Source organism: Lampetra fluviatilis, chromosome 9 (genome assembly GCF_964198595.1).
Source record: "Lampetra fluviatilis chromosome 9, kcLamFluv1.1, whole genome shotgun sequence".
Classification (NCBI taxonomy): Eukaryota; Metazoa; Chordata; class Hyperoartia; order Petromyzontiformes; family Petromyzontidae; genus Lampetra; species Lampetra fluviatilis.
Window position 1 is genome coordinate 3,646,554 of NC_136283.1, and position 27,310 is coordinate 3,673,863.

At 47.6% G+C, this 27,310-nt stretch overlaps 1 protein-coding gene across 1 annotated transcript; it reads left to right on the top strand.

Moving 5' to 3' along the window:
• On the top strand, positions 1–26,014 carry LOC144934050 (RYamide receptor-like). The gene is made up of 7 exons (XM_078859416.1): positions 1–251; positions 10,589–10,990; positions 12,995–13,168; positions 17,262–17,471; positions 18,360–18,569; positions 23,452–23,714; positions 25,958–26,014. Exons 1-7 carry the CDS (start codon positions 177–179, stop codon positions 25,989–25,991), a joined length of 1,368 nt encoding a protein of 455 aa, XP_078715542.1. The 5' UTR covers positions 1–176; the 3' UTR covers positions 25,992–26,014.
• Positions 26,015–27,310: the final 1,296 nt, after the last annotated feature.

A 27,310-nucleotide genomic window follows, 5' to 3' on the forward strand; every position in this document is an offset into this window, starting at 1 on the left:
GGCAGAGCTCGAGAGCGGCTCTGCCTCGGAGCAGCAAGCGGTACAGACTGTGTGCGACAGAGGCTTAGGTCGTGCTTTTGAATCGTCAATACGAAGCGGTGTGACAATCGCGCTCTATCGATCCAATGTTCATCAAGTAGATTTTCATGATTCTTTTTTAAACCTCTTCTTGCTAAATGACCTCGCTCGCGCCCGACCATTTCCCGTTGAACTTTGGTGTCAATTTTCGCCTGCAAAGTGACATTTCGGAGGTAAGTTCCTTTTGGTATTTATGTGTGTCGAGTGTAGTGTTTGCGTACGGCATTTTTTCCCGTCAATTTCACCGGTGCATTAAGGTTTTAAGCCAACGCCGTTCGGTGTTAAGGATCGTTTGACCATAATTCCATGTCCGCACTGCCCCACGAGAGAAAAACGCAGCAGACTATGACGCTTCTCGTATTCACGGTGGTCGCCGATCCAACCACTTTCCAATCTCAGCTCTGCTTACCTTCTGAGATATAATAAGACTGGGCATGGTCCTGTCGATTTGGCCACAGACTATATTTTGATGAATATTTTTTGGGTCTTTCGGCAAAGCCACGTAGATAGAAAAACAATCTAAATAATGACCTTATAAAAAAATGTATATCTATGTGGCTTTACCGAAAGACCTAAAAAATATGAATTCCTGCAGTCACGAAAGCTTTAAGTCATTATGATAAATGTTTTGGGCATCGGTGTCAAATATAAGTTATTATTAAGTCATCGTGCGATGTTTTGGGTTCACACTGTGATTCATGCTATTCATGTCAAAGTCAATTTAATTTAAATGAAACACGCGGCGTTGTGCGCATGAGTAGAAATGTTATGCATTGCATGTGTGGATATCAATTATTCAGTTTTAATTATGTAAGCCATCGTGGTAGGACTTGTGTTCTATGACTGGTTGCACCTCAGACCTTCCCCACTTAATTTGTCATCTAAAGCAGTTGAAGTGAGACACGAAAACGCAATGCGTGTTTACGTAACGTATTCACTGCTATTGTGCAAACTAGCGTCTGACTAATTACTGGTTATTGCAGACTGGCGCGTATGCTAGGATCGCTTCCCATGTCGGAGTGAGTCACCCGGACAAAGTTGAAAATGGTATCACCAAATTGTTTCACCAGATTGCATTATGCTTTCACCAAATGGTTTCCCCAAATGGTTTCACCAGATTGGATTATGCTTTCACCAGAGTGACTCGTGGCACGGGGCGGTGATTGTTTGCTCAGCAGCAAGGGCGCTTACAAAACCAGATACCAGAGATGCCCTCCCACCCCCCCCCGCGCCACGGTTCGAGCAGTTCGTTTCCACTCTCACCAACGTCGAGGGAGATGCTCGTGCATCGCACCTCCGGAGAAACAAAAAAAATAAAGACGAAAAAACAAAATCCCACAGTGGAAATAGCAGCAACTGTTCCGCGTGCTCTAAAATGTGACCTCGTCGAAACGTGACCCAGATCGAATGTGCATTCCGTGGCGTGACGAGTCCGACGATCCAAACAACACTGTGATTTGCGTATTCACACAATATGGAGACACTCAGCACGTGTGTCGGCTAAATTTCGATTTAAAGCTTCTTTCGTGACTGCAGGGATTCATCTTCTTGGTTCTTTCGGTAAAGTCACGTAGAAGGGAAATAATAAAATAATAAAAATAAAACGTAATAAAATAATATAATGAATGAATAAAAAGAAAACATAATAAAATGATATAATATTTTATTATGTTTTATTTTTATTATTTTATTATTTCCATTCTACGTGACTTTACCGAAAGAACCAAGAAGACGTGTGTCGACGTTGCGTCTCGTTGCCACCCTGGATCCGATGAACGGTTCGTGGTAGCGTTAGTGCCCCCCAATGCCTGAGCATCCGATGTATTATAACAGCAGCATTTAGGACACTTGAACGCTCTCCATGGTCACACAGTGTCGTTGCTAGTAGCATTATTATTACACTGATCAACGCACTTTTTCTGGCATAAGGTATTCCAACGGTTTTAAGGTAATTTTGGGTTGCCGATTCCAAATCTGGCATCAGTTTTTGTCTATCACATCAGGTTTTTGAGATATCAAAGATTGCATTTTCAATAAAAACTGCGGAAGAAAAATATTAAATAAATGTGGATATCTACATAAAATTATATTATAAACACACTATCCTAAAAATACAGCACCATATTTTAACACTAAAGCAGTCACTGATTCGCAACAACTTGCAATCATAAGTGACAGAGTTAATTTCGGGTAAAATCAATGAAAATGGGGTATGCCGATAGCATAAAAATCAGATGTGATAGAGCAAATCTGAGATCATATTTGGAATCGGCACCCTGAAATTAGTCTAAAACAGCTGCAAAAGTCCAGGCCAGAAAAAAAAAAATTTGTTTGTTAACCAGCGTTATTGATGTCGCCACTTACAGCGCCACGCATCAGTTGAAACATGTCAGTGCACTTCAGACCATTCACACCTCCGATGAGCGCGGTGCGAAACAAATTCAACGCCCGTTCACCTGGCACCCCCAGCGTTTCTCCGCTTTCTGCGGGTCTCGCCGACCCCTTCACGTACTGCGCGTGCCCAGCCAGACACCCGCGCGGTGAACCTCACAACTTTGTGGGCACACAGCCCGCAGTTTTACAGCTCGGGGGGAGGGAGGGAGGCACTCGATCGTCGACAACCACAGGTCAAAGGTTGCAGGGGTTGGGTGGAGGGAGAGACGGGAAAACTTTTCTCACTTATAACAACACAACAAACTGCATGGTGGGCACCCGTCGTTATGTAAGCTGTCACTGGCTGTGCGGGTCTGGGAAGCGCTCGAGTCTACTGTGGAACCCTTCCCCAAGTGCCCAGCGTTGCTTGGGTCTCAATGCCAGCTGGCTCCGGTGTCAATCGTTGCTGGTAATTATTGCGGCCTGGAGAGGTTCTGAGAAGCCATCTCGAGAGGAGCAATTGTCCTGCCTCTTGGTTCGAAAGCTTCCTCTTCTCTATACCCTAATGTCAAACCCAGTATCCACACCCCCCTCCCCATCTAACCGAGCGTTGACTGGTTTAACCTCTCCTGAAACCAGATCCATTCACACGCTAACGAGGATCTCGCAATTGCTGGCGAATAAAAAGAAATCCATCTGACCGAGTCAGCTACACGTCGACCGCACACGGTTAACTGAATGTGGTATACCACTGCCCGGTTAAAATACGAGCGCGCATTGGTGCCCTCGGCGTCGCCTCCCTCGGAAGCGAAGAGCCAACGTCAGATTGACGTCAGATCGACGTTGGCTCCATGCAGCACGATGGAGCACGTGTTCCAAGCGGACGGAAACTCGGACTTTGCTGCGACGAACGAGGTCCGTACCCAAACTGTCCTCTTGTATTGCCACCTGCACCACCACATCAGCCTCACCATCCCATCCCCTCCCTCCCTGCCCTGTGGTGAGTATTTACGCGCTCGTGATCTTTCCCCGAGATGAATTCCCTACCAAGAGCGGATATATTTGCAGAGCGTCGCGCGAAAGCGAGCAACTCCCGTTCGGTGATCGAGTGCCGTTCGGCTCCCCGGGAGTTTGTGGCGAGAAATTAAACAGATGACTGGAAATAATGAGTCCCGAACATAAATGCAGATTGACTATTCTTGGAGAACTATTGTACACCCCCACCCCCACCCAATGCCACGCTGTGGCATTGGGTGGGGGTGGGGGTGTTTCTTTCACGAGAGGAATCTGCGGCAACACAAGAGCCATTTTAAGAGTCTCAGAACTCAACTTTGAGCACACATTCCCCCAAAAAGATACGGTTTTTATTGACCCTTTACTTAGTTTTCATCTTTTAGGAGGTTGAAGATGTATGCAAGGTTAAGGATTCACAGTAGTAGCCACTGGCGGAGCCAGTTGGGGGGGGGGGGGTGGCACATGCCCCCCAACCATCCGATCGAAATCCCTAATTTAGATCGGATCATTGGGGTTTATTAGTAATACATCGGCATTTTGCGATCCCCACTGCCGCTGTGTAGCATATTATTATGTGCCAGGGACTATATGAGATGATAGGACAATAGTCCATAATTGGCAATAAGTAACGGCAAAACGGTTATAAGTGACTCACAGAATTGTGCGCAGTTGCGTATACAGCACACGGCTTCCCTGAAGGCATTCACCTTCAGCGAGCGCGATGCCGATCACACAACGCGGTTCGAATTCGACCCTCGATCGATGGCTGCGCCATCGCCGCACACGCGTCGAATAAAAACCAAAGGACAAGTCCTTACTCACTAACAACTCCTCTATCATTTTTCATTGCTGGAGGGGTTGCCCCCCCCCCTACCTGAAAATCGTGGCTCCCCCATTGGTAGTAGCCTACGAGACCCAAAACATCATCTGGAGCCATATTCTTAGGTTTTTTTGGTAAAGTCACGTAGGTAAAACATCAAAATTAATAAAAATAAAATAAAATAAAATAAAAAATCACGACGTTTCGGAGGCTTTACCGAAAAAAACCTAAGAATATGATTCCTTGCAGTCACGAAAGCTTCAAATCTAGAATCATCTGGAGCCCTGCTTTGTGACAGGAGCTTTTTTCCCCCGTGTGATTTTTTTTGCCAAACATTTTCCTCTGGAGGATACAGTATATGTTTATTTGTCTGTATATGTCCTCCTCCTGTGCGATGACCCACACAGCCCACGGCAGTGCTCCCTGCATCGCCCTTTGTCGGTCTCAGCTGTCCAGTGATTGCTAGTCTGTGGATCAACGCTGTCAAAATTGTGAGGTGGCCTTTTCCACATACTCTCGTGCGCGCGCGCGTGTGTGTGTGTGCATGTATCGCTCCATAACACCCTCACAACGGAGGGCGGAGGAGCGACGCTCACAACAACGAGCCGGGTGGCTAAAGCACAGCAAGTTGGCACAGTAGGGGGCACAGGTGGTACATCAGCCAGTCATCTCGGTCATCTCAGTCAGTCGACCCGTGGCAGGTCTGCCCCGTGACCTCCTTGCCAGCGGGCGTTCGACACTTCACGTGGCCTCAAGGTGCACATGGCCTGGCACAAGCGTCGTGGTGACGTCACCGCCACTTAGTGGCGAATGGCGGTTGTTGTTGTTGTTGCATGTATTAATGACGACGTCGTCGTGTATATAATCGACAGCCTTCGGAATATTTTTCAAGGGGGCTATCGCGCCGTCTGGCTCAACACGGTCAGGGGCGTCTACGGCTCCTAATGTGTGTGTGTGTGAGTGTGTGTGTGAGTGTGTGAGTGTGTGTGTGAGTGTTTTTGTGCCTCTCGAGGTACTCTTCTTGAGGAGGCTGCCATTAAGCACCTCTCTATGCTGCTCTGACCCGACCGACAAAATCGGATCATCCAAACGGCGACCTGAAACAAATTCCACGCGCGGCCACTCCCGAAGCAGTCGGACGGGTATTGCAACTCGACATCAGTTCGTGACCTGTTGCAATCCGCCCAAAAACGTCACGAGGAAAGAACACTAAAAAAAAAGAAGCCCCTCCATGTACCACGCGTATCCACCGTGTAAACCTGCCACGCCAATTGTCACCCACCCCCGAGCGTGGGAGTCGCGGTTCGTTGCGTTTTGTCGGCAATGACCGGCAGAAGCTTACCCCTTTGCCGCGATGCCCCGACCTCCTCGGGGTCAAATCACGCATCTCGTCTCGTCTCGTCGCGCACGCAGCGTGACCTGTCTCACGCGGCCCCACCCCACCACTCAACGCTCGGTTGAGTTGTGTCCACGGTGCGTTTGGGAGACCGCTGGTTGCTTCCAATCCGAAGTGAATGCCCGCGAAGCTTCTTCTTGGTTCTTTCGGTAAAGTCACGTAGAAGGGAAATAATAAAATAATAAAAATAAAACATAATAAAATAATTAATACAAATTAAACATAATAAAACAATTCTCACGACGTTTCGGCCACAACGCAAGCAGCCGTCCTCAGGTGAAGACCAGGTCTGTCGGGGAGACAGTGTTATTTCCCTTCTACGTGACTTTACCGAAAGAACCAAGAAGATGAATCCCTGCAGTCACGAAAGCTTTAAATCGAAATTTAGCCCGCGAAGCTGTTCGAAGGGTGCCAAAGAAAGAAAAAAAATCACCAAACTCCTTGAGGTGCTTCCCTGCGTGCGAACAAAAGTGCAGTGAGATCTCCGTGCCATGAGCCACCTGGGTAATGATTTGCAAATGGCTCCGTACGCCTTTGTGCGTCCAAATCTTCTGCACTGCTGTAATATCGCTTTGTGCCGTGCTCGATACTAATTCGTGTATACGCAATGGGGTGCCCAGTGGCATAAAAGACCGACTGCTTGTGTGCTTTTGTTATTGCCGCATTATTACCTTAAGCGACACATTTAGTGGCAAAAAGGTGACCGTACATGTTGATGGTATAATCCAAAATCGACCATAGACCTGGCAAAGGACGAATGACTTTCACAGGGAACAGCAGGGCACAGCTGCCGTTTTAATTGGCTTTTTTAGGCTTTTTTAGAGAACGTGTCAAACTGACATATTTAAACGCACACTATCATGCACGATGTGCTGGTGTTTTGTGCACCAATCGAGCAATATTATTTTATGGACATTTAATGGCTTTTGAATCCACACTTACCGTCTGAATTATATTTTACGTGCCAAATCAGACAAAACACGTGTTTTAAATGCATACGAGCACGTTTCGTGTGTTCGTGTCATCGTTTAAAAATTGTGTATATGCATTAGAATACTATCCGATGCACATTTGTTCAGAAATACTACACACGCAGCGCTATGATCATGCTCCCTAAGGATATTATACATGCTGGGTAAACAGAGATATTAACACAGCCACACAATTGTTTGCTTACACCACAGCTGTCAGAACAGCCTCAGCTGGAAGGAACTTGATACCACCTTTAGACGGTAATTGGCCTACTCTTCCACACCAGCCAGACATACGGAATCGATGTGAAGATCCCATTTGCTACAACCGCACGCGACCGACCGACCGATTGACTAACTGCGGTGTAACCCTATCTACTGCTGGATGGATGGAGGCAGAGGGAACTTTAACGGGGCCATTTTTTTTATCTGCCACGCAGGAAGATATCGAATCGGAGATATCTGAAAGTCCAGGGTGCTCACCGTTACACCACCGCAGCATGCTGTGGGTATATAATAAATAAATTTGAAAATAAATATACAGCTCCAGGTCAATCCGCTGCTGCATGAAATCCGCCCCACACCGCTTCGGTCGAGGGTTTGTTTGACCATACTTCACCATGCTGGTCATTGGAGGTTGGCGAAGCGGAGGGTTGGTCAAGACTTTATGTGATATCGCTCGGCACCGATGTTAGTCTGCGGCCGGGAATCGAACTCGGGTCGCCGGGTTCACAGCGCAGCGGGCGAACCGCTGTGCCACCGCTCCCCCATCCTCCGCCCTGTGTCGCCTACGTTAGCCAAGGGTGTTATGGAGCGATGTAAAAAAAAATGAATCTGTGAAAGATGTATAGACGAAACTGGGTTAAGCACCATAGCGGCGCGATAGGGAACAGGCAGGGCATTAATACAAATATATACAAGTCTGACGTGCGGCGAGATTTTATTTGGATATGATTTGTCAACTTCACACCCCAACTAATTTTGCTGCTGTCTGGCTCTTGTAAAAAAAAAACCACCCAGGCAGTGATCACGAGAGGATCAACAACAACAACAAAAAATTCCACCGCGTGTAATCACGAAGCAAAGGGTTTATCTCCAGCCTTGCGTGTTGGGCGAGCGGCGGTAGGGAAGCGGTCACCCTCTCCTCTTTTTTGTTAACCCTTTCCCCCCTTCTCCCCCGCACGGTTGGGGTACGTACGGTGCGAAAGAAGTTCAACCGTACGTGCTTACGTACGTACGCACGCACGGACGTGCGGACGAGGAGCTCAACAGAAAAGTTGAGGACATCTCAAATGCGAAAAACAAGAGGCAGATGTTAATTATCATGGAGGTCTAGAAGGAATACAAAGCAAAAAAAACAAGAACACAAATATAGTCAAGTGTATGACTATAGCTACTTTAATCAGATTTTTCAAAAGATGTTAATCGGACATTTAAAAAAAGAGTATATATTGGTTTTACTCATACGGCAGAGTCGGCCTATAGTTTTACATTGCTTTACATTTTACTGGTAGGAACCTCCTGGTTACACCAGCCCACAGGGGATTATTGTGTCCGTCCGTCCGTCCGTCGTGAATCCAAAAATGGGAGGGGTGGGGCTGGGTGGAGAGGGGAGGGTGAGGAGGGGCTGGGTGAGGAGGGGCTGGTCACCCAGTGGTGCCCTTATAAAACTCAACGTTATATCTACTCACGCCAGCTTGTGCCCGCCCTCACAGTCGGCGATATTTGCGGAATACACCACGCCGCCGTTGACCCTGGCCATTGACCGAGCAACCCAACGTTCCTACCAGCTCCCTCCGCAGGAATGTGTTCATGCCGAACGCCTAGAAATATCCGATCCCCTGAGGTGGCTGGGTGGCGAGCTGGTAAAACTGAGCTCCGGGTTATGATTGTGGCCAGCTCTCCCCGTGATTGAACTGGACTGCGAGCTGATTGTTTTCCAGCCGATCGCTGCAAAACAAATACATCATTATATTTGGGTTCCTACCTCATTCGCCAACAAAAATCCCAGTTCTGAGAATGAAAAAAAGTTAAATGTGCCTTGACAATCTCATTGCAGAGTGCGTGGAAAAGTGCGACCCCCACTCCCCCAGCTGCGTAAAAGAAAAAAACACCAAAAAAAGGTCACGAAATCTTTTTCAGACATCCCACACACACACACAGATTCCACCGCTCCATAAGATCTCCGAATAGATTCTCCGCCTGATAGCGCGATGCCGACAGCACAACACGCACACGCGTGCACACAGGACACTTTTTGAGATGGTTTTCGTCATCGGTGAGCCAAGTCAACACATTCCTGCGGAGGGAGCTGGTAGGAACGTTGGGTTGCTCAGTCAATGGCCAGGGTCAACAGCGGCGTGGTGTATTCCGCAAATATGCCCGACTGTGAGGGCGGGCACAAGCCGGCGTGAGTAGGTTAAACGTTGAGTTTTGTAAGGGCACCACGGGGTGACCAGGCCCTCCTCACCCAGCCCCACCCCTCCCACCCCCCACCCAGCCCCACCCTCCCCACCCAGCCCCTCTCCACCCTCCTCTCCCCACCCAGCCCCTCCCCACCCAGCCCCTCCCCACCCAGCCCCTCCCCACCCAGCCCCTCCCCACCCTCCCCTCTCCACCCAGCCCCACCCCTCCCATTTTTGGATGCACGACGGACGGACGGACGCAATAATCCCCTGTGGGCTGGTGGAACCAGGAGGTTCCTACCAGTATTATTCTCCCTTGGCCTTGGTCCTCAGTACCTGCAGTCCCGTCTGGGCTCCTCAGACGTCTGGTAGACACGTTACCTCGCGCTCCTCGGGCCAGGCCCTGCCAGCTCGATCCTCCTACAAAACAGTCTTGAGACTCAACTCAACGCGAACTTTCCCGAGCAAATGGTTGTAACCGTAAATAAGTAATCAATTAATTGCCCCGCACCGGACAGGGGAGGTGCCAGGAGAGAAAGCAGAACGGCAATTGTGGGTTGCTGACCTTTCTGAGTGTTTTTCTTCTTTCAATTACGCGTGTGGGGTTTTCTTCAGGCACTCCTTGTTTATACCCAGTACGCAAACACGCGCACACGCACGCACGCTCTCAGCAACTGCCAAACACCTCGAGCACGAGCCACGAAGTAGACGTCTCGTGCCACAGCGAGGCGTCGTCGAATAAGTCAAAGGCAATGTTCAGTGTATTCCTGGTTAAATGAAATCCACCCAATCACTCTAATGGTGGGTGGGTCGGACGCGGTGTGAACATTGCAGAAAGTGATTTATAATTTTAAATGGTTATAATTCGACTTAAATGGACATTGTGGGAGGAGAATTTACGGGACCAGTCATTGTAAGTTTATTAATTCTTGCCTTTTTTTCTCCACATGACAACTGTGACATTTCGAGTGTGCACGTCTGTGCGCGTGTCCGCTGTGGAGCAGTGACGTAGCGGTTAGCGCACCGCGCTGTGGATAACATCAGTGGGGATGATCTAAACCAGTCCTGGGCCTCCCCTAAGTCGACTCAGCCTTAAATAAGTATCCAGTGCAGCGCTTGAACATCAGCACTAGCTGGATAACAGCGACCGGCCGTGTCTCCGCCACACCACCCCTTCAATGCGCCGTGGTGGCCTTAAATCGGTGCTCGCGAACAGCACTTGCCTCAACAGCTACATGGGGCATCTTTCTCTGTGTGTGTACGAACCGGTCCTGGGCCTCCCCTAGATCGACTCAGCCTCAATCGAGTACCCGGTGCGATGTTGTAAAAACATCGCCACTCGAGAGACAAAGGCGGCCGGGTGTGATTCCTGACCACACCACCCCCTCGTGCGCCATTCCTGCCTTCACACGTGCTCACGAACAGCGCTTGCCCCCAACAGCCTGCACGGGCTACGTGGGGTGGAGGTTGGTGGGGGGGGTGATGGTGGTGGTGGTGGAATCTTCGCCTACGTGCGCGTGCGTGAGCTCAGATCCCAACAATGGAGATGCCGGGAAATGCGTCGAGCGCGCCGCTGCCACACGGCGTCTTCGGTGTCGTCGGCGACATTGGCGAGAACAGCTCCACGGGGCCGAACGTCACCGGGGTCTTTGGCGACGAGGACGCGGAGCCAATCGTGGGCCCTCGTTGGCAGGCGGTCATCATCGCGCTCTACGGCCTCGCCACCGTGCTGGCGCTCTCCGGCAACGCCGTGGTCGTCTGGGTGCTGGCGCTGGGTCGCCGGGCGCGTACCGACATCTCGGCCTTCCTCATCAACTTGGCGCTGGCCGACCTCACGATGGCCCTCTTCTGCCTGCCCTTCACCTTCACCGAGGTGCTGCTGCAGAGTTGGCACTTCGGCGCCCTGCTGTGCCCCCTCGTGAGATTTGCGCAGGCGAGTGACCGAGGCGCGCCGGGTGCGGGTACGCGGGGGTGAGACCCCCCTCCAGCCCCCCCCCCCACGTCGCCCCCCCCCCCCCCACTGACTTGAGAGTAAATAGACACGAGGAGGCAGGCTTCCCCACTCGTTGTGACGAGTGACCCCCCCCCCCCCTTTCCACCCCCAGGGCGTCAGGGGGCCGTGAGCGGTTGACGAAAGCTTCATGGCAGCTTGTCAATAAGCGCGCGTAAACGCTTGTAAATTTATAACGGGAATAATAATACGAATATAATAATAAATAGAATGAAGGAGAAAAAAAATCCCTTCCCTCCCCTCGGGTGTTAATATATATATCGAATTGCACGTGCAATAGCCGGGGGTCCACCGCGAATGTCAAGAGACGCGTGGCGTTTTAAAACGTTCCGCCAATAACAGTGAACTGCCGCACGTTCAGTCGTCTCGGGGGGGGGGGGGCTTGGGGTGGGGGGGTGACACGCGGTGACTCGGAGCATCACGTGTCATTTACCCAGAATGATTACTGCAAAGCGCGGGGGGCTAATGTGTGTGGGGGGGGGGGGGGGGTCGTCTCGAACCTCCGCGCAATGCAGACCTCCATGGAGGAGAGAATCCTCAGGAAATATTTATAGAGATGACCGTGGTCGCTCGCTTCCTATCTCTTCCTAACCCCATTTTGTTTTTGGTTGTTGCGAAGATTAGTAGACTGCAGGTTTTGTTGCTGTTGTTGTTGCACGTGTATCGAAACCAGGATTTATCTTGCTGCTGCTGCTACCTAAGATGCAATATATATGTTAATGGCGAAAAGCTGATTTAGAAAAGTTTAATATAGTTTCTCTGACGAAGGAAAAATAAATACTCGGTGAGCATTGCTTTGCGCTTTATTAAGAAAATAATCAGTAAGTGCCTTATCTCAATACACTGTTGTAACTAATATATTTGGTGACCAGCTCTGTCACAAATAACCAGATGAAAAGGATGCCACTGCCCTGTCTGAATAGCCGAGGCAATTGTTATTCTTACGGCGGCTGCCCTCTTCCCTGAAAAATAATGCGTCGCTGAGCAGGACGCTATCCCGCTACATGTAGCACTCTGTGCTACATGTAGCGGGATAAATCTGCGTTCAGTGGGCGATGAAACTTTCAGTCGTTAGGCGCCGCGTTCTTGAAACGCCTCGCCCCAGTCCGTTAGGGATGCTCCGTCATCTTCTTGGTTCTTTCGGTAAAGTCACGTAGAAGGGAAATAATAAAATAATAAACATACAACATAATAAAATAATTCTCACGACGTTTCGGCCATCCTCAGGTGAAGACCAGGTCTGTCTGTTGGCCGAAACGTCGTGAGAATTATTTTATTATGTTGTATTTTTTATTATTTTATTATTTCCCTTCTACGTGACTTTACCGAAAGAACCAAGAAGATTAATCCCTGCCGTCACGAAAGCTTTACATCGAAAGATGCTCCGTCAGTCGAGGTTTTTTTTACGGGTCTCGTCTGAAAACCACATTTATTTTTTAGGCTCTCGTCTGAAAACCACATTTATTTTCTCTTGCCTATGCGGCTGCATCTCAACTGAGTTTTACTAAAAAGTGCCTGCTGCTGCGAAGGCATTGGGCGCTGACAAAAGTGGCGAGTGTCCTCTTAAGTAAATTTTTTTTACAAAACGCGTTCGCCTTAAAATCCGGCAGCGTAGCAGCTGGGATCTCAGACATCGGGAAGGGATCTCGGATGCAGCCGAGGGTGCAACATTGGAAGTAAAACAAAAAAAAACAACTTCTTGGTTCATTCGGTAAAGTCACGTAGAAGGGAAATAATAAAGTAATAAAAATAAAACATAATTTATTAAATAATATATTATTTTATTACGTTTTATTTTTATTATTTTATTATTTCCCTTCTACGTGACTTTACCGAAAGAACCACGAAGATGAATCTTCGCAGTCACGAAAGCTTTAAATCGAAAAAAACACAACAACCTTCGCCCGATGTTTCCTCGCGTTTCAGACCCTCTCCGTGTCCGTGAGCATCTACACGCTCACGACGATCGGCATCGACCGCTACTACGCGGTGTGTCACCCGCTACACTCGCGCATGACCAAATCCAGAGGAAAGGTGTTCATTGCCCTCATCTGGGCCGTGTCCATCAGCATCTCGTCGGTGCAACTGGGCATCTCTCGGGTGAGTCTCGCACGAGATGAAGACCCCCCCCTCCCTCCTCCTCCCCGCATGAGCCTTTGACAGACAGTTGGGGCGGGAGGGCAAGTGCTGTTGGACAGCACCTATGAAGGCCGGCACAGCAGACGAACGGGGTGGGTGGCCGTCAAGTTCAAGTTCATTTATTAGGTATAGCCCTGTGAGCCATTCGGCTCTTGAATCGGGTGCAACCGCAACAAACAAACAAAAACATGAACAAAAACCATCTTAAAGTGAATATGTGACTAAGTGCAAACATAAAATCCAAGAAAAAAGACAGCAAAATATTGCAGAAAAAACACCGTACACCAACGCTGTGTGCAAAAATCCCAGTGGGATGCAAGTCAAACAATCAACAACAACCACAAGACAACTTAGATTAAGGCCATCAGTCTAACTCTGTACTACAACAACACGCCCGGCCGCATTTGTCTCCCAAAGTGACGATGTTTATACGTCGCACCAGGTACTCATTGGGCGGCTTAGTCGTCCGAGGTGGAGGCCCAGGACCGGTTCAGATGATCGTCACTGCTATTGGTCGTGAGCGGGACTCGAACTCAGGTCGCCGGGTTTCGTAGCGCAGCGTAGCGCTAACCGCCACCCTACACCGATCCACGTCTCGCACACACTCACGATTCACGCCCACTCTCTAAAGCTGCTCACGCTCTCCCTGCCGCCACATGCCCCATTCTCTCCGTGATCCCACCCCTCCCACCTTCCCGTCCACCTCGCTCGCTCGCTCCCTCCCTCCCTCCCAACCCATCCACCTCCCTGGGAGAAGGTGCGGTCTCAGAGCCACAGAGCCAGCTGTGACCTTCTCTGGCCGACCAACCCTCCGAGCCGAATGAGAATAATATCTTTTTTTTTTGTATTTCATCACCGAGGTAGTCATTACGGTACACGCCATGAGGTATTGCCTCCTGCAATTTTAGACCCCCCCCTTCCCCCGAGGGTTCCACCTCAAGCAAGAGCAAGGGGGCATTTGACCCCAGCGTGCATTTGGATAAGTGGGTTGCTCGATAACTGCGCGCAATAGTTTAATTGTCGCAATTATACGCCGGAGTGTATTTTTCTCACCGCAGGAATACGTGGCGAGATTGATTCTCACCTTTAAATTAACGTGTTATACTTGTTGACCCAGAAAAGCCACACAGAGTCTCAGGACTCCTTTTCACGAGGGTCTTGCCAAGTTCATTTGAGAAGAGGCCGGCGACTGCCACGTACATTTGAGAACGTTTTCATTTTCCGAATTTTGCTTTTTTGTTTTGTTGTTGTACGCCAGAAAAAAAACAACCGCCTAGTACGGAGATTGACGTCACGAGGTCATTTGTCATCCACCGTGAAGCAGACGGCGCATATTTACTCCGGCTAATAATACCCCCGCAGTCATCATCACCAGGGCGGCCACTGCAGCAAGCTCCGAACGTGCCACCAACGACGCCGTGCCACCGCCTATGTGGTAAAGGCGTCAGCGGAGAATGGCCAATAACGACGCTGATCTTACGATTGTGAATTGAGGGTGAAATATCCACCCTCGCTGGGTCTTTAACACCACTGCGAGCAGAGTGCTGATATTTTGTGGGGGCAATTTGCCAACATTGCTGGGCTGGAAGAGGTCACGTTACCCACACTCTACCTGGATCTTAGTCTCCCCTAATTGCATTTACCGCAATGAAACAACATTGTCCATGCAGGTAGACATCATTTTAACAGCCTCTGTAGAGTGCTGCGGTGGTGAGATGTTGACCCCCTCGCCTGGTGTACAGGAGGCCGTGGGTTTGTATCTCGACCCTGACGCCTGCTGCTGTATATTTGGAGTTTGCGTGTTCTCCCCGTTGTCGTGTGGATTTTTGTCTAGGTTCTCCGCGTTCTCAATCCACATTTAGAAACGTGCGTTTGTGGTATGTCAATGCTATACATTCTCACGTGATAAGCCAATTCGTTGAGATATTATGTGTGGCCAAATCCTTTTTGAGAAATAGATTTCTAGCTCAGTGGGCCTGACCTGGTAAAATCCCCCAAAATGTTTAGCTTAAGAGTTTAAAATCGTTTGTAACGTACGACCTATGCCACCATTAATGCATTGGCCTATTAAACGTTGTATTTACGCGACCGTCATATTGTTTTCGTGGGCAAAAGACATCGCCAGTTAGGCTGACTAACGGTGGACAAGACCGGAGTTGTAACGGCAGCGAGAGGAGGGAGAGCGTCCGAAAAGGGATCGCTCACCGTGGAGATGGAGCGATGAGATCGCTCCACGCTCAAGAGCACGACGAACGGCAGCCGCACTGGGCTGCGAGGGACGTGGAGTGTTCGGGACAACCTTCATCCAGTAGTGACGAGACAAAATGCGTGAAGATTATGCATACATATTTTTCCGAACGCGTGTTTTATATTGGTAGGGCTCAAACTGCCTCGGTACCAAACGCGGTGTTGTTGAGCTGTTTTTTTCCCGATAAGGCCCAAGCTGTCACCAGTTTCATTCCCTTCGCTGGAAACGAATGCATTGCGATGAATCTCAAGATCACACATTCCCTCCTCGCCACACATTCTTTTTTCTCTCCATTCCCTCGTGACGTACCCTCCCCCCCCCCTCTGCCCTCACACCTTCATCCACTCCATCCACCTCCTCCTCCGGCCTTCTTCCTCCCTTTATAAACACTTCTGCTGCTGGCCTTCTCTCGAGTCTCTACGTGACCGGCTCAAGGCTCGGCCAATCTCCAAATCTCTCCCTCATCATTTGGGGTTTTTTTTAAATCACTGCTTTCACTTTGGTCTCCTCTGTGACTTGCCAACATCCCAAGAGAATGAAACACAAGCAGATATTCAGCAGGCAATCAGCTGAATTGTGAAAGAGTGCAGGTGCTCCATAGATATGCTTCTTTCGCTTTTAAAAAAAATTCCAATTATATTCCAAAATGTGCTGTTGGCACCATGTTGTCACGTGACGAATACAATTGCATTTAGACTGTTTTTTAAACTGGGCAAATTCACCGCCTTGTGTCAGAGAATGGCGTCAGAAAATTTAAATCGCGCAACCACTTCTGAAAGTCTCTTCTTTATTAGACTCGTGGCATATTTTATTTTTATTTTACTAGACATCTGTGAAAAATTGCTTCATAGCCCATACTCTGATTCTGATCAATTTCACCATGGCAAAGAGTGTTTCATCTCATGTGACAACAAAATAAAACTGATTTGAATTTTCGCAGAAAGTGGAAAATCATTTTTTTTCCATTCGTGCACCCAGTGGTGACTTGGGCTGAGGCCATCAACTTGCAGCACCTTATGACTCGGCGTAATCACGGGTGACTGCACAACTTTGAACCCAAGGTCTCAACGGTGCCGGCTCCGTGCCCTGACATGCTGTTCGAACCCGGAGGCGCCCACGCCAAGCAATTTGACAATGCTTTAAAAGGCAAAGATCATTCGGCTCCAACGTTTTACTATTAACGGTGGAATAAAAAAAAACCCATACCAACAAATCCATGTCGCACGATCCTCGATCGAAACAACACCCAACGTCATCAGCCAGATGCACAGGAGGGAGTGGAAAGAAGTTGTAATGGTTTTTGCGATGGGTGAGTTTTGGGTGGGTGATCGGTTTGTGTCTGATGAATGGGTGGTTGATTTGTGTGTGGTGATGAGTGCGTGATGGTTTGACGGATTATGGGGGGGTAGGTGGCTTAAAGGTTGGTGGTGTTTGAATGTTGAACGGGTGATAGGTGTGCGCTGGCTGGTGATCGTGGGTGGGTGATGAGTATGTGGGTGACAGTAGGATGGGTGATGGCTGGGTGAATAGCTGGGTGGTGGAATGGATAATGGGTGGGGGAGCGGCGGGCGGGGGGTGGAGGGCTGACAGATGTTTGGGTGATGAATAAGTCATGAGATGATGATGGGTGGGTGATGGGCGAGTCGGTGACAAACGGTTGATGAAACGTGAATGATGACTAGCCCATAGATCAATGGTGATGACTAGCCGATGGATCAATGGTAGGGGAGGGGGTGAGGTCGGCGTGTCCGTATGTCAGCGACGACGACGACGTTTTCCGTGACGCCGCGTGTCCCGCTGTTGCAGCTGGGCAAGGGGAAATGCCTGGAGGTAGGCTGGCCGAGCCGCGGATACCAGCAGAGCTACACGGTGGCGCTGCTGCTCGGCACGTATCTGCTGCCCCTCCTGGTGCTCACCCTCGCCTACTCCAGCGTGGCCGTGCGGCTGTGGGGCCGGAGGACACCCGGCAACGTCGACCACAACCGCGAGCTCCACCAGGAGCGCTCCAAGCGGAAGGTGGAGTGTGGGGCTCGGCTGTGCGGTGATTGTGCGGCTCTTCCCGAAAAGCCATTCACAGCAAGTCCAGCTTTTCCCGCATCTCCGTCACCTTGTTTTGTTTTTTCCCCCCTCCACGATTTTTGTTGTTGTTGTTGTTTGCATTGAAATTTACATTGAGAGTGAGAAGCGAGTGACAAACGAGGTGACCCCGGATGGCTCACGGGGGTTCACATCCTGGCTTTTAAACTGAGTATTAGCTCACCCATAATGAAGCCGGGTCTTCAAATGTCGAGAGATAATGGTCTCAGCCCGATCACCAATTCACTAAAAAAAACCCATCGCATTATATTTGTTTTACTTCACATGGCAATATTCCAGCTTCGGTTTGACTGCCATGTAACGGGCATTATCTCTATCGCGGGACATGTGGGAACGTGCGCTTAATTGGGCTAATCCCAGCTCCGGGAATGAAATATCGATTCGACTGCAATGCGACAAACATTTGTCTCGTACGCAGAGTGGGTGTGGGAGAGCGTTGTTCTCCGTCGCGTGGCGCAGATGGTCACTTGGAAGAGATCGCAGGAGGTAGTTCTGTGATGTCCGCTTCCACGGGCCGACCTCTATAGCACCAATTGTTGCACTGCCCTGCGAGAAATCCGAACGGATGACATGTTTTTATTTCCACGGCATGACGACCATAGCGCCATTGGATAAAACCGGGAGGGGGGGAAAGGGATAGGGGGGGGAGGAATTGTTGAAATCTAAATCCGTTAATCGCGTGAGAGCTGAACAAGATCAGATCGTGCACGGACACGCACGAAAAGATGACCCGCCGCTTGGCGTTCACGCACAACAAATGGCGCCAACACATCTCGCCGGGAGACTTTTCCTTTGCGTGCGCTGCAGGTGATCAAGATGCTGAGCATCATCGTGCTCATGTTCGCCGTGTGCTGGCTGCCGCTCAACGTGTTCCAAGCGCTGCTCGAGTTCGGGCCCTCGCTGCTGCCTCACCACCCTGGCTCCGCCACGGCCCTCTACTTCTGCTCACACTTCCTCGCCATGTCGCACAGCGTGTGGAACCCCCTGGTCTACGGCTTCTACAACGACAGCTTCAGGGTGCGTGCGACGGCGCACACGCGACAAAGGTCCCCCGTATAGCCTGCACAGACTGTTGGGGCAAGTGCCGTTAGCGAGGAGCACCTGTGAAAAGCCGGCACGGCGCACGAGGGGGTGGGTGGCCAACACCACGCCCGGCCGCCCACCCGCTTTTGTCTCCACCATTGGCGATGTTTACACATCGTACTCATTTCAGGCTGAGTCGACCTAGGGGAGGCCCAGAAACTGGTTCAAATAATCATCACTGGTATTGGCCGTGAGCGGAAATCGAACACAGGTCGCCGGGTTCATAGTGCAGCACACTGACCACTACACTACCGCTCTCCCCCCCCCACACACACGTGCATACACACACACACGTGCATACACACACACACACGTGCATACACACACACACACGTGCACACACACACGTGCATACACACACACGGTATATAGAAGGGTCAGCGTGTTTTTAGCTCTTAAATGGGCTTGGGACATTGCTCGCGGTGGCGAGATGTTAACTCCCTCGCCTGGTATACAGAAGGTCGTGGGTTCGATCCCAACCCTGACGACGGGAGGCCATCATCCAGCAGTGGATTGACAAACGAACTGCTGCTGTCTGTGTATATGATGAAGAGCGCCTCTCCGTAGACCAGCCACGTTTAACGCTGCGTCAATCGAAGCTCACCTCGCCGTATTAATTTTTACGTCACCCCAGAGAGTGAGGTCCTACCGTGGCCGGGAATTGAATTGATGGTCTCAAACAGGAGCCCCTGCTGTTCTACCGCCAGAGATTTATCGTGGCCACTGTATTATACAATGGGCACAAATTGCATACTTCATAAATCTCTCCAGGCAGAGCGCCTCTGCATTTTGAAGGGAGGTTTCCACCCAGGTGCACAACATTGCGTCCTCTTTTGTGCGGTAAGATTGTACACATCCACGCTAATGAAATTTAGCGCAATACAATTCTGATGCGCAATTCGAGATACTTTTTTGCAGTATTGTAATTATACGAAACGCACAAAAATGCACCTTTGCGAAGTCAAAATCATCGACCGACACATGCGGGACTTGAGGTTTCTCTGCTGTGCACGTGCGTAGGAGGCACTGAGGACGAGGGACAGCGTCACTCCTTGTGTCTGTGTGTGTGGCTTGACCCATTTGTGACCCATAATTTTCTGAATAATGGTAAAATCTAGTAATAGGTTTTTACCCTTTCAACCGGTACAAAAACTGACACCTTTATACAAGGCATCATGTTTGCAATAACCACAACACAAGCAGTCAAAATGCAAAAAAAAGAAACAACTATGATGATGATGATATGCACTGTCCTTGAAGTTGATTGGTCCACTCCCGAGACAGCTTTTCTTAGAGCCTAGTCTCCATTGGTGCTGGACCAAATGACGCCAAAAGGCGTACAACTCAAAGACAGCGCACTATCAGAGTATTGAGAGCTCGGGGTAAGCATTTACACTATGAGACCTCATTTACCAGTGGCAAAATATAGTAATAGGTTTTAACCCTTTCAACTGCTTGTGTTGTGGTTATTGCAAACATGATGCTTTGTATAAAGGTGTCAGTTTTTGTACCAGTTGAAATGGTAAAAAACCTATTACTATATTTTGCCACTGGCAAAGGAGGTTTCAAAGGTAAAATCTATTTGTTGGCAGTCAAATGCTTTCTTCTCATTCATCATCACCATCACGATGGCGTGTAGTTGTCCACCGCACATTTCGGCATTCGTTTGCACTTTCCTCTGAGTGTCAATATGCTCAAGTAGCGCACCGCATATTTCCTTGCACCGATCTCTGTATCGTGTCGTCGATCCCATTCTCTGTGAGGTCTTCCTCCCTTTCTGGATCCTTCCATTTTTTTTCAAACACCACCAGCAACAACAACACTTTTAGTTTTCCTGTTTTTGTTGTTGTTCATCCTACATTTGTGTCCAAAATAGTTCCAGTTTTTTTTTCTCATCACTGCCCGCGTTTTGTTTCTAGCATTACATTTTTTCTGCCATTTAAAGCACAGTTTATTACACGTGGAATTAACAGGACAAATTATAATTTGCATGATTTGCGAATCGCTGTACCCGACTTCTTAGTGGAAATGTTTTCGTCTGTCTGTCATAAATTACGTTTATGTTTCAGAGGCAATTACAGTAAAGTGTAAGGTTGCTCCGATGCGGTGATAATACGACACGTTTTATAATCGATCCACGAAACTAGCGATCGTCTGTTCCACGACATATCGCCACATTGTGATTTTTGTTTAGAATAATTGATGCCAAGATGGTCATGATGCCACCGTTTTACTGTAGTTAATCGATTATGTCATTTGTTTTCCATAGTTTACAATGTGCGCGTTATTAGTGTTATTAATTTTCACGATGATAATTACTTGTGCTCGCTCATAGCAGGCTCAAGCGGAGTGATCTGCGATGGAAGAATGTTGGAGTAACATGTATTTGTACCGACGGTACAGCAAAGGACAAAAACACAATACCATACAATGTGAGCTACAATCACAAAGTTACGGAAAACTCGATATTGGAACAATCACCTCGTTGAGAAAGTGTACATTGTGCCGTGCCATATCGTGAAACATTATACTGTGGAACCCCGAGCAAAGTTCCACAATTTCCTAACTGCAAACAAAACGACTGTACATCCTTCTCAAGAAAAATTACGTAGAGTGGTTGCGTAAAGTTTAGCCATCTTTATGTACCGCACGCAATAACCCGTTTCAGTGAATTTACGTACAGCGCCATTGCGTCTCCAGATATAAAACACACGCGGGTTTTGTTGTTGTTGTTGTTGTTGTTGTTGTTTTAGTCCATCAGCCTTTTAGCTCTCCAAGACAATCTTATCCGGCACCATATGTTGGAGCATGTCAATTATGTACCGATTTCAACTTTGTCGGTTCTCGACCGCAGAGCTGGGCTTGTTAAAACAAAACGCTGGTGGGTGAACAGATGGTATTGGCGAGAGGGATACACGTGAAGTATGGGACCTTGTTCAACGCTAAAGGCAATCACGTACACAAACCCATTACGCATTGTCGCGGAAAATGTTTGTGTGTGTGTGTGTGTTTTTTTTTTACCCGTAATGCACATTGACAACGCAAAATGGGTTTATATAAGATACCTGAGGTTTGTTATAAAACGTGTTGAAAATCGGCTTGCAAAATAAAGAACATTATTATTATTGTAATGGTCCACATCCATCCCTGATAATATAAAAAAAAATATATAAATAGATGGCAGCTGAAGCGTGAAAGGGAAACTGTTAGATAACAAGGCAGAACTGTAGCTAATCCAAAATGACAGATCAAGTACAAAAACCATGAACGATCACTGCATCTCTCTCCTCTGAGGCCAATACTCGTCACTGCCCATTTGAGCAAAAAACACCAATGTAGCATTGGCCTGCGGGGGTACTGTGGAGATGGAGCAATGAAATTAGCTCGTGTGCAGTTAAAGCGGCTCCCGCACAGATGCGAGATTGATCGTTGCATTTGGACCATGGGAAATGCCTTCTGTTGCTGATTGCATCTGCAACACTTTCTTGCCACGTTTTAATGGGAATTTCCCAGTTGCTCGCATCATACTTCCACGAAATTCTTCGTATTCAAAAGCCAGAGACGTATTTTTTTCCCCAGTTGCTGTCACTGGATACATCATGTACTAACCAGTTACATTTCCCATGGTGAGAGATTGCGATTGCCTGTAGAGGCCTTGATCCAGCAGTGGATTGATCATAACCGATGTCAAACGATGGGGCACACAAAGATGTGGAATGGATTAAGTTTTTTTTAGGCTTCCAAGGGCCTTAATTTTGTTCAGCAGAACATAATTGAAGCCACACTCCAAACACGTGATGCTGCCAAGCAATCATTATGCAAGGTTTTTTTTCTTCCCCATCTCGTAAATGGATTAAGTTCTCATTTTCATTCATATGTTATATTGATAATAATTAAAAGCTTAATCTATGATTGGATTGAAGTGTTTACTTTCAGCTCAAAGCTCTGAGTATACGTGTGCATTTGCTCACTAGCGCGCTGCCATACGAACCCTGTGACCTCAGTTTGAATCCCACGCATGCTCAATAACGAGTGGTGAATATTTGAACTGGTTTATGGGCCTTCGTGAGGTCGACTTAGCTTTAAATAGGTACCTGACGTTGTGTAAACATCAGCACTGGGAGAGACAAAGGCGGCTGGGTATGGTGTTGGCGACCCACCCACTTGTCTGCCGTGGCAGCCTGAATAGGTGCTCGCTAACAGCACTTGCCCCAACAGTCTGTTGAATGCTATACGGGGGATCTTTGCCTTTTTAGCGTGCAAACAGTAGTACGTGAGATGTTGCATTTTAAAACATGGTTACTGCAATTTTAGCGCGACTGCGGTGTAAATAGCATACGATATTTACCATCCTTCCATACCTTTACATACAACAACAACCCATACTCTTAGGGTTGTTTAGGTAAAGTCACGTAGGTAAAAATTAATAATAATAATAAATAATAATAAATAATAGAAAAAAATAGTGATTTATTATGTTATTTATATAATTTTTTATATTATTTTATTATTTATTTTTTACCTACGTGACTAGTACCGAATTAACCTAAGAGTATGAATTCTTGCAGTCACGAAAGCTTCAAATCTAGAAAACAACAACCCAGCTTCTTCGGGAGCTGCAGAACAACCAAGACCAGGGGCGATCGCTCACAAATGAGGCTCCCCGGTTGTTGTTTTTTTTTTTGGGGGGGGGGTTGGATTTAGTTGGTTTTGGGTTTTTTTTTCGGTTTTTATTGATTTTTTTCCGGTTTTTAGTGGTTATTGGGTTTTAAACAATATTTTTCTCTGGTTTTCCGTGTTCCCCCCCCCCCCCCAGGCCGACCTGCGCCAGCTGTGCTCGCGCCTCTGCTCCGGCGTGCCCTGCCTCGACTGCCCGTGCGAGCGGAGCGACGCGGCCGACGGGGACAAGAGCAAGGCGAAGAAGCAGAAGAGCTCCAGCATGAGCATGCGCTCCAGCTTGCAGGGGAGGAAGACCCTGCCCCTGGGCAGCTCTGTGCGCACCTACCTCACGGTGGACACGGTACCACAGCAAGCGGCTGGGAACCACCACAATCAGCACGCAGCGCCACCTGACAGAAGGTGAATCCGTCCCACGTCGTTGTTTTTGTTGTTATTGTTCTAAAAACGAACACCCGATCCCGCGAGATTAAAGACATTTTTTTGTCACGATACGTAACGGCGATGTTACATGTTTCACGACGACGCTGCAAGGTCATGATGCGGTTAAATGTATTCCACTTCAAATTCACTCGACGCGAACTGCGACTAAGTCTTCTAGTTTGCGAAAACTTTATGATCCTATAACGCTTACAAGTCACATGCTGCCAGTCACACAAGGAATAATTAAATGATCACGAAAACAGATGAGGTCATATCACCCCTCAATACCATCAATTGCTCTGGAATTGTTTTTTTTGCGTGCCAAAAATGCTAATTTAAAATGGGCAAAGCTGTTAATTCACATGTTGTGCTGTCGTTATTTCATAAATATACTTTGTCAGGAAATAATTTGCGACGTACGCATTCGAGACACGAGAATCTCGCTCGCACAATATTTATTCGAATCTACTTATACGAATACGGCGGCTCTTGTACGATATGGTGCGTTGTGGTGTCACCTTATCTTGGCAACACTCGTGGGCCTCTCCAGTTCAGTGGACCTGTCGTGTGGGTTGAGCGTGTGGTTTTAGTTGGCCCATAATGGAGGGAGTGTTTGTCTTTCTTAAACAAGAACAACAACAAAAAAATCACCATTTTATTCACAATGTGCTGACAACATCATGCAATGAGATAACAGAAAAATCTTCTTGGTTCTTTCGGTAAACTCACGTAGAAGGGAAATAATAAAATAATAAAAATAAAACATTATAAAATAATTCTCACGACGTTTCGGCCACAACGCAAGCAGCCGTCCTCAGAACAGGTCTGTCGGGAAGACAGCGTCTGAAGACGCAATAAGACGCTGTCTTCCCGACAGACCTGTTCTTCACCTGAGGACGGCTGCTTGCGTTGTGGCCGAAACGTCGTGAGAATTATTTTATTATGTTTTATTTTTATTATTTTATTATTTCCCTTCTACGTGACTTTACCGAAAGAACCAAGAAGATGAATCCCTGCAGTCACGAAAACTTTAAATCGAAATATAACAGAAAAAGTTGACTGGAGAACGGTCACAGACCAATTGCATCACTCCTTACTTGAGAACGGCTCGTGGAATGTTACAATCAGAGAACAAACTTCTCGAGATGCTCTCCAAGTGACCTCCTCCTCTCCGCCACTAAGAGTACTACACCTCCCCCATGTGCCCTGCTGTCAAGGGAGTTTTACCGAGTGGTAGTGAAAGTGACATTGGTATTCTCAAAGTTAGAATGTTTGTGCAAAAAAAAACTTGCGATGGACGGCTTGTTTTTGCGTGCAGTCATCGACGACTCGACATAGACTTTCAACTTCGTACACTCGAGGAGGCAAATTTACCCACGATTGGGCTGCCTGGATTTGTGCCCAGGATCTCGTCAGTCCTGGCCTCACTCCTCTAACCCCAGGCCACCCACGCAGGACACACGTTGTGTTTATTGACAGCAGTGCCAATGCAGAAGGGGACCAACAGTTGCAATTGGATGCCTTCGTGTCCAGCCTCTAGCATTGCCAAAAAAGTCCATGGAAAAGATACCTTCGTCAAAAAACCTGCGACTTTTCTCCAACATCTTCTTGGTTCTTTCGGTAAAGTCGCGTAGAATGGAAATAATAAAATAATAAAAATAAAACAAAATAAAATAATATAATAAATTAATATAATAATATTATATAATAAAGTAACATATTATTTTATTATTTCTATTCTACGTGGCTTTACCGAAAGAACCAAGAAGATGAATCCCTGCAGTCACGAAAGCTTTAAATCGAAATTTTCTCCAACACTTTGCAAGTCCCCAGCTGTATCCGCTATACGGCCGAATTAGTGGAGACGGTTTTAGGTCATCCCTTGACTTTCCCTTCTCGTCGCAGGCACTCCCGTCCACTCCACAGAGGGTTAGGTGCACACACCCTTCTTGTCCCCCTGCATGGAACAGTCCAGAGCATTTTTAACATCAATGCATATAGATTGCAAACAACAACAACAACACACAACTCAAGATTTTATGAGGATAATGACGAGGATGACTATTTTCAAATGGGAAAGCCACCGAAAATTCAAACACATTTCAACCACTGCAGCGAATGTTCAAGTTGCGTTAGAAAACGGTGCATCGTCTGACCAATGCAAATCAGACTCCACGTATATTCACATTAACACGACGATATTTTGTTCTCTTTTGTTGCAGCGTAACTGGTTCGTCTTTGGAAACCTACACATAAAGTGAGCTTTTTTAAAAAATCAGAGAACAAATGAAGGACTTCGTATGGAGGCATATCATTGTCACCGATCACGAACATGGCAAAATTAATGGAAATCTTGAGCCGGGAGGAAAATTATTGTTTGTATGTTTGTTGTGCTTTCTTCTTCTTCTTCTTCTTCTAATCAGTGGATCTCCGCTTTCAGAAAATGTCTATGGCTGTGCTAGAAATAAAGGCAACCTTCACATTGTACAACAAGGCACGGAGGTTCAGTAAATGCTTCTTTTAAGAGGACTGTATTGATTGGACAGCAGCTACACTGTGTCACCGTAGGTATCCCGTACGTATTGTATCCTGAACGAATTGTACCGTTAACATTGCGATGACTGCTATTCATTCCGTAGCAAGGGCGGTCTGTTTTGTTCAATTTACAACCGCGTTATTTCATTTTTGCCCGGACTGGAGTTCAAATTCACATCTGCGCCGCGGCTACTTTGAAGTCACGTGGCCTTTTTTGTGGCGGGAGACGCCAAGGTTACAGTGTAAGATCAACGAGATTTAATGCACTGTCCCTATTTATACGAATGAAAACTAAAGTGAAAATCTCTACGCATCACACGGGTGGGAAAACGGTCCTCCTGGGGATCTGTAAGAGACGGGACCAACTACTAAATATCTCACCCCCATCTGCTTGAGCAATGTCGTCGCAGAATTAACCGCAAGTGGTCTTGCACGAAGAGCACGCTACAGGTCTGCCTGTCACAAGGCGTGCAATGGCAGAGCTGCACAAGAAGTATCATGTCATTCGCTCTGTGGGTGTACAGGCAGGGGAAGTAGGGTTGCTAGCCGTTGTTAAGAAACGCGGTCTGTAAATAATGGAACACCCCATGTGACGTGTCGTGTTTCAATGCAAGGCGACTCATTTATAGATACCCCACTTGAATACTGCCAAAAGGGAGACGTGATACATTTATTTTAAAGCTCATTCCTGTATCTCACTAATTGCGATGCCCTTTGTTATTACTCCTTTGTAAGACGCGGAGACATCCCTTTCGCAATATCCAATCGCCTGTTGTGAAGCAAGTCAGGCGGTTATTGTAAATCAGTGGGCATTTATAAAAAAAAATGTACCACCCTGTTGCTTGTGTGCTATTATTAAATTGAGGCATATGAAGACCGATTATCATAAGTACTCTGTTACCTTTAGTCAGAAAATACACGACGTAGATGCCAGTAGGAATTTATTTATTTCGACAGACAACTTTGATGATAGATATTATTGGCATTCCAATCATCATCATCATCATCATCGTCCACTAAGCGAGAGTTGAGCCATAGCT

Excerpts from the sequence above, each read along its gene's own strand:
- LOC144934050 (XM_078859416.1), top strand. The coding sequence starts at position 177 with ATGACCTCGCTCGCGCCCGACCATTTCCCGTTGAACTTTGGTGTCAAT. Across the intron at positions 13,169-17,261 it reads TGCAACTGGGCATCTCTCGG|CTGGGCAAGGGGAAATGCCT; the intron begins GTGAGTCTCGCA and ends CCGCTGTTGCAG. Across the intron at positions 18,570-23,451 it reads TCTACAACGACAGCTTCAGG|GCCGACCTGCGCCAGCTGTG; the intron begins GTGCGTGCGACG and ends CCCCCCCCCCAG.